The sequence below is a fragment of the Silurus aristotelis genome, assembly GCF_946808225.1.
Source record: "Silurus aristotelis genome assembly, chromosome: 21".
Classification (NCBI taxonomy): domain Eukaryota; kingdom Metazoa; phylum Chordata; class Actinopteri; order Siluriformes; family Siluridae; genus Silurus; species Silurus aristotelis.
Genome location: NC_139594.1, coordinates 16,855,032 through 16,868,284, shown reverse-complemented (window position 1 = coordinate 16,868,284; position 13,253 = coordinate 16,855,032). Strand labels below are relative to the sequence as shown.

The 13,253-nt window shown below is 37.7% G+C and overlaps 1 protein-coding gene across 1 annotated transcript in view; it reads right to left on the bottom strand.

Moving 5' to 3' along the window:
• gabbr2 (gamma-aminobutyric acid (GABA) B receptor, 2) overlaps positions 1-13,253 on the bottom strand; it is a 250,323-nt gene that overhangs the window by 64,430 nt on the left and 172,640 nt on the right. The window contains exons 10-12 of the mRNA XM_083523578.1: positions 13,095-13,245; positions 11,776-11,908; positions 4,816-4,923 (exon numbers count right to left, since the gene is read on the bottom strand). Of these exons, the coding sequence (XP_083379704.1) occupies positions 4,816-4,923; positions 11,776-11,908; positions 13,095-13,245 (392 nt within the window). The remainder of the gene's footprint in view (positions 1-4,815; positions 4,924-11,775; positions 11,909-13,094; positions 13,246-13,253) is intronic.

Genomic DNA, 13,253 nt, shown 5'->3' with positions numbered 1-13,253 from the left:
TTAAAGTAAAAAAAAGTAAAAAAAAAAGGACAAAAGATTAATTGCATTTTTCTTTTTAATCACTTTTAGGGCTTCTGTGAAAGAAATAAACTTTTTACACTTTCAAGTATTTCGATATTGTATATAAAATTTTCCTATCAGAAGTATATTATTAACAAGAAAGTCGTCTTTGTTATTGTTCATTACAAGCCCAAAGATAATGTAATACAGTCTGCGGCAGGAGAAAGTTGGAACGCATGTGTAAAAGTGTACAAACTAATCTTTGTCATTAATTTGTGTTTGAATTTGTTTGTACATTTGATATTTTGTTTTCGGATTTGTTAATGTGTTTTGCACTTTTCGGCCACCGTATCCCCCAGTTCATGAACTAATCGGTTATATTCGAAGAAACCTCTGAAGATTCCCGGAGACAAATCTTTGAGTGCATGTAGATGTGATGGGTTTAAAGAACGAACAAATAAGTTCAGAGTTTTTATAATGACTATAAGTACAATTGTACTCATTGCACATTGCTCAATGCCCAGTGCAAATAACAGTTGTATGTCTTCAAACTTTGTGTAGGCAGAGACCCCATTTCAAATACCTCATTAGATCAATTTAACACCTTCAGCACCTGCTTTTTGTGCACTTGTTCGAATGCTCTTGGGAAGGAAATTTCGCAAGGTTTGATAATTCAGCACTATACACAGCATGCTCTTAGACACTGCCCTAATGTAGATGGTGACTATGGAAGTCCTTTGCATCACAATACCATCAATGACCTAAAACTAAATGTCCTCAGAAAGTGCCTCAGCTTTAGAGGCGTCAAACATCAGCCAGAAGTCAGGAGTCAAGAGCAGCCATTGCTCGAGCATTCCTCAGCACTCACTCCTCTATCAGTGTGTACAACTCGAGTCCTGAATGCTGGACCATCAGAGAAATCCAATTCTCCTGTGAATTAAAGAGCCAAGACGGGAGACATGCTTGTCTCTATCGACCGCTAACATTTGTCTTTACTCTGATGGACTGACAAGCTAAGAATGGCTAACTGGAAAGTATATATCCTTATATATCTTGATAGTGATGTGATTAATAATAATTTACATACAGCTCTTAGAGTTTGGGCTCTGGTAGGCTACATTACATGTTTTATGACTGACAGAAGAAAATTTGTCTGGTTTTATGAGGAGGTGGTAGCTTGAAGGTCAGAAGGTCATGGCCATTTACAAACACAGCCACACCAAGCTGCCATTTCTGGGCCCTTAAGCAAGGCCCTTAACCCCATAGCAGCTCAGGTGTATGAATGGGAGAAATATAAGTCTCTCTGAATAAGGGCATTGGCCAAATGGCATAAATGTATGGCAGAGTTTTACCAATTGTGATGATTAGACTTCTGGGTTAGAGCATCTGCAAAACAGCAGCTCTTGTGTGATGTTCCTGGTCTGCGGTGGTCAGTATCTATGAAAAGTGCTCCAAGGAAGGAACATTGGTGAACCGGCGACAGGGTCATGGGTGGTCGAGGATCATTGATGCACGTGGGGAGCGAAGGCTGGACTGTGTGGGATGATCCAACAGATTCAGAAATTACTAAAGAAGTTAATGCTGTTAATGCTCGAAGGGTTGGGACTGTTTTGGCAGCAAAAGGGGGACCAACACAATATTAGGCAGGTGGTCATAATGTCTTGCCTGATCGGTGTATGTGTACACACAGACATTCATTAAGGTGATATTGTTTGTCTTGCTCACTTTTTTTTTATCCATTAGTAAAATGTACAGCTCAGGTTTGCAGGACACAAAGTAACCCAGGATCACCAAGGTCAAGGCCAAGGTCAAGGTCAAACAACTAATTGGGTGTAAGTCACACTGCTCCTGTTGTCTATACTTCTCTCAAACGTTTTTTTTTTTTTTAAATTACATTTACATCATGTGGCAAACGCGACTTACATTTGACCAATTAATTACAAATAAGCAGCTATGTGTTTAGGGGCCTTGCTAAGGCCTCACGACTTTTGGAGCCAAAGTCTAATGCCTTCACCACTAGCCACCTTCCACTGCTTATTACAATTATAATAAACATTTTATTCCTTCATCCCGCATTCATTTCTTCACTTAAATGCAGCAGTCACACTTGTACGGCAGCAGCAGCAGGAAGGCATGAGCAGGATTGTGTGTGTGTATATATATATATATATATATATATATATATATATATATATAGTATATATTGTATATAGTATAGATAGATAGATAGATAGATAGATAGATAGATAGATAGATAGATAGATAGATAGATAGATAGATAGATAGATAGATAGATCGTGTGTGCAGGCTATAAATAAAAGAAGCCAGCTGAGCTGTGCAGTTACAGGCTAGCTACCCTTTACATAATGCCTCACACAACAAAACCCCTCTGTGTCATCTGCCTCCCTCTCCATTTTCTTATTTTACATCTAAAAGTGAGAAGCATCTCAAATAGAAAGCATGTCAGCAAGGAGGTCAGCGGGAGTGTGTGTGAACACGTCGTCTAAAATCACACAGGCTTTGATGAGGTGTGTGTCAGCATTGTGTATTGTATGCATGTGGTGATACGGTATTACAGACCTGGAACATCGTTAGTTTTCACTGAGCAGAAAACAAATAAGGGGTTCCGTGCTGGCCAATCGCTAATTTGTTCGGCTCTCAGTTTGTTTGTTTTTTGCCCATTTGCGCACACGGATGCTGTTTTTGTGGTTTGAACATATACTTTTTACAATATAGATGAAGCCAGCCAATCACACTGAAGTCTTGAAGAAAGTTGTGTTATTGCCTTCTTCTACATAAATGGACTGAAAGACACCCATTATTGGCTAATGTCACTCCCTTGGACTCTGTGAGAATACAAACAATTTTGTTCCTTGTCCACAGATGGCTGTTGCATTGAAAGGATTTAACCATACAATCTCACAAAAAATTAATACTTTTCTGTTGTTCCATTTGGGGATTTTTTTAATGTAATTTGATTTCAATTTATGAATTTAATTCAAAATGTACATTTTGCGATTACATACTCAGATCCATATACTTGCTCAGGTGTTCTATTACAAACACAAAAACTACGAGGACTAACAGTTCACAGAATGCCTAATATATTCCACTTTGCCTGTCACTGGTTTTAGTCTTATGGTTAATTAGTGTATGTACAGTATGTAAACCTGTGGGTATACTGGTAGTCTTTCACTTACAATGGAGGTGTACTAATGACCCCATCAAAACTTATGGGTAAGTTTTTATTATTATTATTATTATTATTATTATTATTATTATTATTATTATTATTATTATTATTATTAAACTTGAAAATATACACAGTGAATATACAGTGCAGTGTCACTGTGGCTACTTACTCTGTACCGTAGATACAATTTGTTCGGTTTGTGCCAATTTAATCAATCACGATTTTAATCAATATAATAAAAAACCGTGTATTGCATTCATTTTAATTATTCTATTTTATTTTTATATATTTTATAAAAAAATTTTTTTTATTAAATATTATAAAATATTATTTTAGATATTATTTAACCAACCAGGCATTTTATTTAAAATTGTTTTCAAAATGTGAACTGTGGATGTTCTACTGTGGAATAACTAACCATTAATGAAAAACGACAAGCAGTTTTATGTTTTTACATTTCTTTCTGTTAAATGTACCGAAGTTTAGTCGAACTGTTACTTAAAAACTCAGGGACATACACCCCTAATTCATATTTGTATGTAGTAGCGGGTGTGTGGACGAGCACCAGTTTGTGGGGGGATGGTGAAGCATATGCTGCTACGTTTGCCTGCTTTGCAAAATGTAAAATATTTTTTACAATTTTGTCGTATCGCTATAGTTACAGTAAAACCAATGAAATTTGGGGACCATCCGTATATACATGTATATATGTGTGTAGGTATGTACTGTATGTATGTATGTATTTATATACTGTACAGAATACATGTATTTGTATATTTACTGTAAATATATGTATATATGTAAGTATGTAACTAGTTACATACACACCACTACACTATCCATTCTCTGAAGAGTGAGTTCCAAAGTGCAGACCTCTACCTCTGTTACATCAACCTCTTCTTATTTCAGGCTCTCAACTACTTACAAAGCCAGCAATTACTGTGTGTGGGTTGTATTCAGAATGAAGTTCAAAAGACACGTCAAGGGATAAGTGGGGGAAGTTATCCATATTCAGGCTTGTGCTAAACAGGTGCTTAGCATAATTTCCAGAGACCTCATGCACATTTTTTAGATGACCTGTTGGCCTACAAGATTGCCAGGTTTTCCAGTGGGAATCGACTGACCTGAGACCTGAGGATGTCCATTACTGGATCTATTACTATATGTTATGTTACTTTATTACAATTTTTCTAAATACGAATGCAAATCAGTAGCCTGGTTGCCTAGGGCACATATATTCCATGTTTGGTCTATTGATTTTTCTATATATAGTTGCCAGTGGATTTAAAAATAGATGAAGTGTTTGTTTTTGAAGTATATATTTGTGTGTCCTGTTTCATTTATTTTATCTATTAGTCTGGCTTCAGGATTAATTCTTAGTCTCCTTTCCTGAAAAAATGCTCATTGTGAATCTACTTTTAAACAAATGTATTATGTTTGTAAAAGTGCTGTTCTGGAGCAGACAAAGGAACTTTGAACATGACCCTGTGTTAATATTCGAGCAAAAGTGATGATTTCTGCAGAGCTCAAAGCAGCTTAATAAACGAACAGTGACAGTTTATTAATGATTTATCCCCGAGTCATGTAATGTATATTCATATTTATACAAATTAAATGCTCACCTTCTTCTTCATTTTTACATTCTTGAAAATGGCGTGTACTCTCCAGGTCTTAGCAAACATGGCTCCAAAAGCTGTCGTGTAACCCACAATGAGGATCCACGTGCGAACCTGAGCAGAAGACACATCAGTTCAGATACAATGACTTCAGACAAAGGTTTTTTTTTGTGATTATAGCTGATGGTTTGCTTGCTGATGATCATCGTTCTTTTTTCATTTTGCCATGTACTATGACAAGAAAAGAATGAATAATAGGTGCAGAATAATATGTTTACAATCAATAGAATATTTTTACTTACAACCCTTTCATGTTAATTTCTCTTGGATGATTCATAAGCCTGGGTTATTTGAGGATGAATATCATTTATATACTCAACTTTGATTCCTGCTACTGTGTGATTTATTTTGCTTACTTTAATGCTTTTAAAGACAATATGTAAAGTCTGTATTTTTTTGGTTTAGGATATAAAGAGGCATATAAAGAGCACTAGGCATCTTGATGTAGCAAGTATCCTGGAGTAAAAATTGCAATCAAGCTTTAAAATTTTTTTTCTCTTTAGATCTGCCTGAGGATGGTTCCACATGAACGGCCTAAAAATCCATGAAGTTACTGAGCACCTCAAGAACGTTGAAGATGGATTTGAACTGTAATTAACATCAACAGTTTGCTAGAGTACAATTGCTCAGCCCCACAGTTTGCATGAACAGTTTTGCATTTAAGTGCCTGAACAACTCACTGAACAACTCAACAATGATAGAAAAGAAAATGAATCAACATTCGCTGCCACCCAGATGAAGATGGGTTTTCTTTTGATTCTGGGTTCTCTCAAGGTTTCTTCCTCATACCATCTCAGGGAGTTTTTCCTTCACCACTGGCTCGCTCGTTAAAGATAAACCAACAATGTTACAAAACAAACTTATAGGCACTAAACTAATTTAAAATAAACACATTTATAAATAACAAATATAATAAATTTTAATAAAGAGTTTCGTATTATTATTATTACATGGATAATAAATGGATTTCTGGCTCTTCATAGGAAAAAGATCAGGCACCTCTGTTTAAGATGAACCATTCTTATTTCTAAAGTAAAACAACAACAAAAAAAAAAACATTTAAGAGCTCTGTATTTCTTCCTCGGAGTAGGGACAATTTTCGGGTGCTAGTGAGCCCTGTGCTGTTCGAGGAGCTCCTAGAGGTAATAATACTGGCCGTCCCTAAGCTAAAGATAGCTTGGCCCGATGGAAAGCGGAAGCAATGCATTCCCAGCAAACTGGATGAGCGTTTCCTGCGTCCCCAGGCACAGCCTCCACCCCAGGACCTACCATTCTTTCCCGACCTAAACACAGAATTGTATACGTCCTGGGAGACCCCATATGCAGCCCGTACCTTTGCCCCACATTCACTATACGTGAATATAGTAGGATCCAGGGAGTGCGGCTATAAGGAGATGCCCAGGGTTGAAGAGACACTAGCTGGCTATCTCTCCTCAGGTGATGCATTGCTAAACGCTCTGGTATTGCCTACAAAAGACACTTCAGCTGTAGTGGGTAGGGCTTATGCAGCGGCAGGTCAGGCCGGGGGTTGATTCCATATGATGAATGTGTTGCAGGCATACCAGGCTGACCTGCTATGAGCGAGGGATTCAGCTCTGGGCTAACAATTAACGAGTTACGACCTAACCCTCATGGCCACCAAGGTATGGCGCAGGCTGTAGGTTGGTCCATGTCAGCTCTAGTAGTCACAGAAAGGCTTCTGTGTCTTACCCTGTAAGCGGACATTCCCGACAGGGACAGGGCTTTCCTTCTGAATGCCCCAGTGGCCCCTCCTGGCCTGTTCAAACGACGCTGTAGGTAAGGGAGATCGCCGACAGGTTCAGGAGACCACAGCGGCGTTTCAGTGGCACTAATTGGGGGTGGGCGGTTTACATCTTATTACACGATGCCCGTACATCCTCAACACCACCAGGAGGCCAGACTGTTAGCGCTCCCACAAGATGTGCCTCAGAGCGCAGTCTTCCTCCACTTGGTGACTCCTTCCGTCCCCACTGGGGATGGAGGGGACCTGTGCCTGCTTAGGAAGCATTCACGGCTGCAGGGATCGCTCATCTGTTCTGAGAGGGTCAGAAGCCAGCCTCAAGAGGCTGGTTCCCCGGTCAGACTTCTGGGCAGAAGGGAAGGCCAGGCTGTTAACTCTCCTACAAGATGTGCCTCAGAGTGCAGCCTCCCTCCTGTGGGTGTCTCCCTCCATTTTTGCATGAGAGATCGCTGCAGATGAGGCTGGTTCCCCTAAGAGATTTCCTGGCAGCTTGGAAAGGCCTGCCAGACATATCTTGGTGGGTCCTGCACACAATAGAGAGGGGTTACTCAATTCGGTTCATGGTGGGCCCCAAGCAGGCTCTGGTCCTGGAACAGAAAGTGCGCACCCTCCTAATGAAAGGGGCCATCAAGGTGATTTCTTCCTTAGTCAGACAAACAGGCTACTACAGCCATTATTTTGTTGTTCCAAAGAAGGATGGCGGAAAGTAGTAGATGGGCTCTACTACTGAGGTAGTAAAGACCATCTTTCATTCCAGAGCTCCCTCCACGAGGAGGTTGTATGCCGCTAAATGGCATCTGTTCACCACGTGGTGTGAGCACCATCAGTTGGACCCAGTCAACTGCCCGGTTGGTTCAGTTCTGGAGTTTTTGCAGAAACAGTTTGCCACAGGGTTGGCTTCATCAGCCCTAAAGGTTTACGTGTCCATTATCGCGGATAATTGTACCCTGCCTGTGGGGCAATTGCTGGGGGAAACACTCCCTCGTGACACGTGTGAGCACTGGACACATACCTCCGTGTGTGGAGGAAGTCGGAGCAGCTGTTCCTCTGCTATGGCCCTCATAGGAACTGTTTTCCGGCTAATAAGCAGACGCTCAGCAGATGGATTGTGGATGCCATTTCTTCATTTGTAAGTCCTTTGGTCTTCCCACTCCCTTTGGAGTCAAGGTTCATTCCACCCGGGGATGGCGGCCTCTACGGCCTGGTCCGCTGCAATTTCTCTTCAGGACATTTGTAACACTGCAGGCTGGTCCACCCCGCTGACCTTTGTCAGGTTCTACGACCTCGACATCAGCCACTCCCGGGTCCTCTGTCCTGCATGCCGGTTGTGCTCAGACACACTAGGCAGGGACTGGTCATTATGGCGGGATTGGAGACTTGTTCCCGAATCATGCAGCTCGAGTTCCTGAAAGGGAACGTCACTAGGTTACGTATGTAACCCTAGTTCGCTGAGGGAACAAGAGCTGTGTCAACGTTCAAAACTCCCTGCATTCCTGCAGCGCTTAACTTAATTTTTTACTGACGCTAATCTCGCTACCATTGCTCACCCATTTTGTAGCTTTCTGGTTTGCGCGACGTTGCCTGCCGATGACGTCACTTGCCTATTGGCCGGATTTTACACATGATTCAGAGCATGAACAACACGAGGCGTTCCCAAAGCGTTTCGAAACCAGCCCTTCTTCCCTAGGGAAACTAGGTGTTAGGGAGAACCCTGCTTCTTCCGGGCGGGCGCGCACAGCGCTCCTCCCTCTCCTACTAATCATCCACACCTGACACTAGTTCCCCGGCACATACATAAACCCCTCACTCACTCTCATTCACCGTCCGTTATTGTTAACCGTATGCCTCGACTTCGGTTGGACTCACCCTACAATTCTGTGCTATGCTTTTCCCTAAAAGCATATCTCGGATTATCCTGCAACCTTTGCTCTGGACATTGTGAACCGCACTCTCTGAGCGCACCACGGATAATTCCTTCTCGGACTCTTTATCCCAGTTGGTATATGTTTGTCGATCTATCTTCTCTTCATTAAAACCACACAAACTGCACTCTGGCTTCTGCCTCCGTTTCTATCGCATGACACTAGGGTTACATACGTTACCCAGTAATGTTTTCTGTGACAGAACATCAGGTTTTACTTAAATATATAATATATAATATATATATATATATATATATATATATATATATATATATATATATATATATATATATATATATATATATATATATAATTTCACCAAATACAACATTCTTCCATCCATTTGGACACTGCTTTCACTCAAGAATACATTTTGGTAAGGAATATTCACAACATGTTCTGCAGACTGCATAAGAAAAACAACATCTGAAAATATCTGTTTTGAAAGGAAAAAATGCATGCTTTCTGTTCATCATAGTTTAAAAAAAAAAATGTCTTATACAACCAAAGCATCTCCTGGAAGCATTGATGTGGACTTTATCCTTGATAACCGTCAATCAGTGATTGTGTTGTCACATAATCCATTTTTCAGATTAAAGTGTGAGTGCAAGTAACTTGAAGATAATTGCCCTGTATTACGATTAGAAAAAAAAAAAAAATAATAAATAAAAGGGAAATTTTCTGCTGTAGCTGTGCTACGATGTTCATAATACAGGCTGTAAAAATGAAACAGGAGTGAGATGGGATTATGTATCTTCAGTAACTCCTGAAGTTTAAGTTAGATAGCAGAAGAACAATGAAAGAACCAAATTTCTCCAGCCAAAAATACATCTGAAGCACATTTCCCTTCTTCTACTTTGTTTTGCCTTCATTGTTGTTCCCTTTTCCCCCCTGAATTGAATCTATTTTTGTGTGAATCCCTGCATGATAGAAACCGTTCCTACTCTTTTGCCAAAATAAATCTGCTACGAATAAATCAGAAAAAATTAATTTCTACACTGAGAGCTCATTTCTTTGATTACTTGTACATATGTATATAAAAGCTAAAGAATATAATGACTGGCAATAAGTTTAAACTATAAAAAAAAATAAAAATCTCCATTTTATATGAAAGATTCATTTACAGAGCTGGATAGGTTGAAGCAACCAAATAATTTGTTTACATCTAATGAAGCGTTGTGATTATGTGAGTATCATTTGTGGTAATGCAAGAAACGACTTGCTCTGATCCTCTGAATAGGGAAACTACGTCTGTAGGCTGTAGTCATTGAATCATTCGGTGAATTAATGACAGAATTCCAACAAAAAGCGATTCGACTCAAGTGCAGCCTGCATAAAATAGAAAAGATCCTACTTGAAATTTCACTGGAATATAATGCTTTGACCATAAGTGTCTTAAGTCTAAAATACACAGAGCTACTGTACATAAAAGCTAGTACATAATTCCCTCTTTACAAGAAACATTTCTTATATTAACTGCTGCTTTTGTACACATTTTTTAAGGTTAAAGTGTTTGCCTGAAGATTTTATTATTATTTATTTATTAATAACATATACCACAAAGTGGTATCTCAATAATTAAAATGTTGGCCTGCAAATTGAAAGGTCGTGATTTCAAGTCCCAACACTGTCAACTTGCTACTACTTGGCCTTTAAACAAGGCCCCTAACTGTCACCTGCTAAGTAAGATAATTGTACGCTTCTCTAGGGGAAGAGTGTCTGCCAAATTCTATGAATTGTAAATATTAGAGGGCAATAGAACACAATGGTAAGTCACATCAGGCAACTAAAACATGATATTTAAACTTTTGTTGTCTTAACCTTGTTATAGGTTTCTATAAATAATAAAATAAAAACATTTTTAACTACACTGCAGCTAAAGTCTCAGATTAGTCATAACATGTTGAGTAATTTATAACAGAAGCTCTGGTAAAAATTACAACATTACATGTAACTGGATAAAAGTAGGTTAGAATTAAGTTTCAATCATGGGCAAATTGCTGTAGTGTAAGAGAAATAAAGCAGATTGAGCCACCAGTCCATAATGTATTATTATTATTATTATTATTATTATTATTATTATTATTATTATTATTATTATCATTACTAATACTATAATAATATAATACAAAAAATATTATTAATAATATATATTAATAATATTATTAAATTATTATAATTACCAGTAGTCAATAAAAAATGTACAAATAATATACAAAAATGTATATCAATATATAATAAAATGAATATATAAATAAACCTTTATACTTAAAAAAAAAATGATAATACAAGAATAATAATGGTACTTATACATATTATTATTATTAGTAGTAAATAAAATCAATAACAATATAAAAATGAACACTATATATATATATATATATATATATATATATATATATATCAACCTGTATAAATAAATATAATAATAATTATTGTTATTATTGCATTATTATTACTGCTACAGCTACTACTACTAATCATAATAATAATTAATAATAATTATTATTATTATTACATTTTTTTGTATTATATTTTTTTTTAAATAGTTGTTTTTTGTATTAATTAACAACACACCCTGTTTACTTTGTACTTCTAAGAGGATCTTAGAAGTAAATATATGGCCAAATTGACAATAACAATTATTCAATTGTTATTCTGGGCTTATGATGGTATCACATAGCGCTATGGATTACAGGCTTAAGAAAAGTATACAGAAAGCCCACTTTAAGGAAGAGGCAAAGAAACACTGTATCTCTGATCTTTACCAAAAAAAAAAAAAAAAAAACTAATAAAATTGCCGTCAAATTATCATCATTATCTTTTGAAACTTTAAAATGAAGATCTGAAGTAGAGACACAATGATGGCTCAAGTTTAGCAGAGCTGTCTGCAGGAGCACTGATTGCTCAGCTGGCATCCTTCATCGCTGCTATCAGAACTCCAGCCTTTGTTTCAGCTGTTGGAGCGGCTGGACTTGGCTCAGGCTACTACCATGCGTCACGCACAAAACCATTTTTGGAATCTCCCCAAGGACTCACTCCTTCTCGGCAATCAAGAAATTCTTAATTAAACCGAGGTGGAGATTGTCAAGTTACGACAAACAGTAGCAGGACAACATGCCAGAATTCTCGGACAAAAAGCGTATGGAGAGTGGAGTGAAGGTGGAATTGTTGGCTGCAAGACAGAACACAGATGTTGCTCAAAGAGCGGTAAGTACTCACAGTGCACAGAGTCTCAAACGCTTGGTCTGACACAAAAGAGCCATCCAATCCGAAGAGGAAGATGGAAGCGTAGGACAGCATGCCTCCCAGGATGATCAAGTTGTTCATGTAAGGACTGGACATTTTGATCAGCCTGTGTAAAGACAAAAGAGGACATTGTTGCACTGAAATACACTCATACTTACACATAATCCCATATTCATTATATAGCGTAAAGTGTTGTTTCTCAGGTGTCTCATCTGTCACTTTTTGTTTCAGGGTTGAAAATTATAACCATCATCAAAGTTAATATATTTATTTTGCGTTTTTTATTCTATTTAACTGGTCGCTAAAACTATATGGATTTCCCAAAACTATTTTTAAATTAAAAAAATACTAATTACTTATGCATAAAAATGGGGTAGTGGTAGCTCAGTGGTTAAGTCTCTGGGTTACTGGTTGGGGGTTCAAGTCCCGGTATCGCCAGGTTGCCACTCTTGGAGCCCTTAAACAAGGCTCTTACTCCAGCTTCCTAACATCGCTGGGGTATGCGAAGACAGAATTTCACTGTGACAAGTATAAAGCACATTTATTTCTTTTTTTTTTTCTTAATGCATATAAACAGAGGTGGAAAGAGTAATAGAATATTTTGCTCAAATAAACGTACTGTTATTCCAATAAAAGTTTACTTAAGTACAAGTAAAGTTGCCAAGTAAATATTAAAAGTAACTCATTTAAAATGTACTCAGAGCTGACATTTTTTAACAGAGAGGTGTGGGGTTTTAGTGTAGTTTTAAAATAAGGGGACAAGAGGTTATAAGTCTTAAACTAGTTGTTTTTAATTAAAGGGAAACTTTTACAAATTAAAGTGCAATAACAATAAAAAAAATAATAAAGTTAAAAAAATAATATTCTAAATGCAGTTTAAATACGAAAATGTAGTTCAGCATAATACTTAATACTTTAAATTCCAGATTTTTAAAGCAACCGTAAGTGAACAAAATATTACAATAACATGAGTAATTGTAATCCATTACTTTCCACCTATGCAGACAAATATATTGATAAATAATGTCTAATTGAATTGAATGTGTTCTGCTGGTGGAGAGTTAATAAACGATTCAAAACAGAACTCTATGGCTTCAAAGAAAAGGTCCCAATTATTAGTATTGTACACATTGGCGTAATTATCTTAATACTTAATTTACGTGATTAAATGGCGTCACCAAAATTTATTTTACCCTTACAGCAATCCCTGATTTATTTATATAGAATATTTGTTGCAAATTCCTTCCTTGTTAATGCAAAAGCATTACATTAGGTTAGGACCACTTTCTGACCTGTGGTTTCGGTTTTTGATGTTGAAGAAGAGGAAGGCTCCTGCCATGAGCATGCCCAGGATAGTGATAGTGGACAGGATGCTGTAAAGCGGTACGTTGATGTGTCGTCTCTCGAGACGCACAAACGTCCGGTCTTTGGGAGGCTCCACACCTAGGACA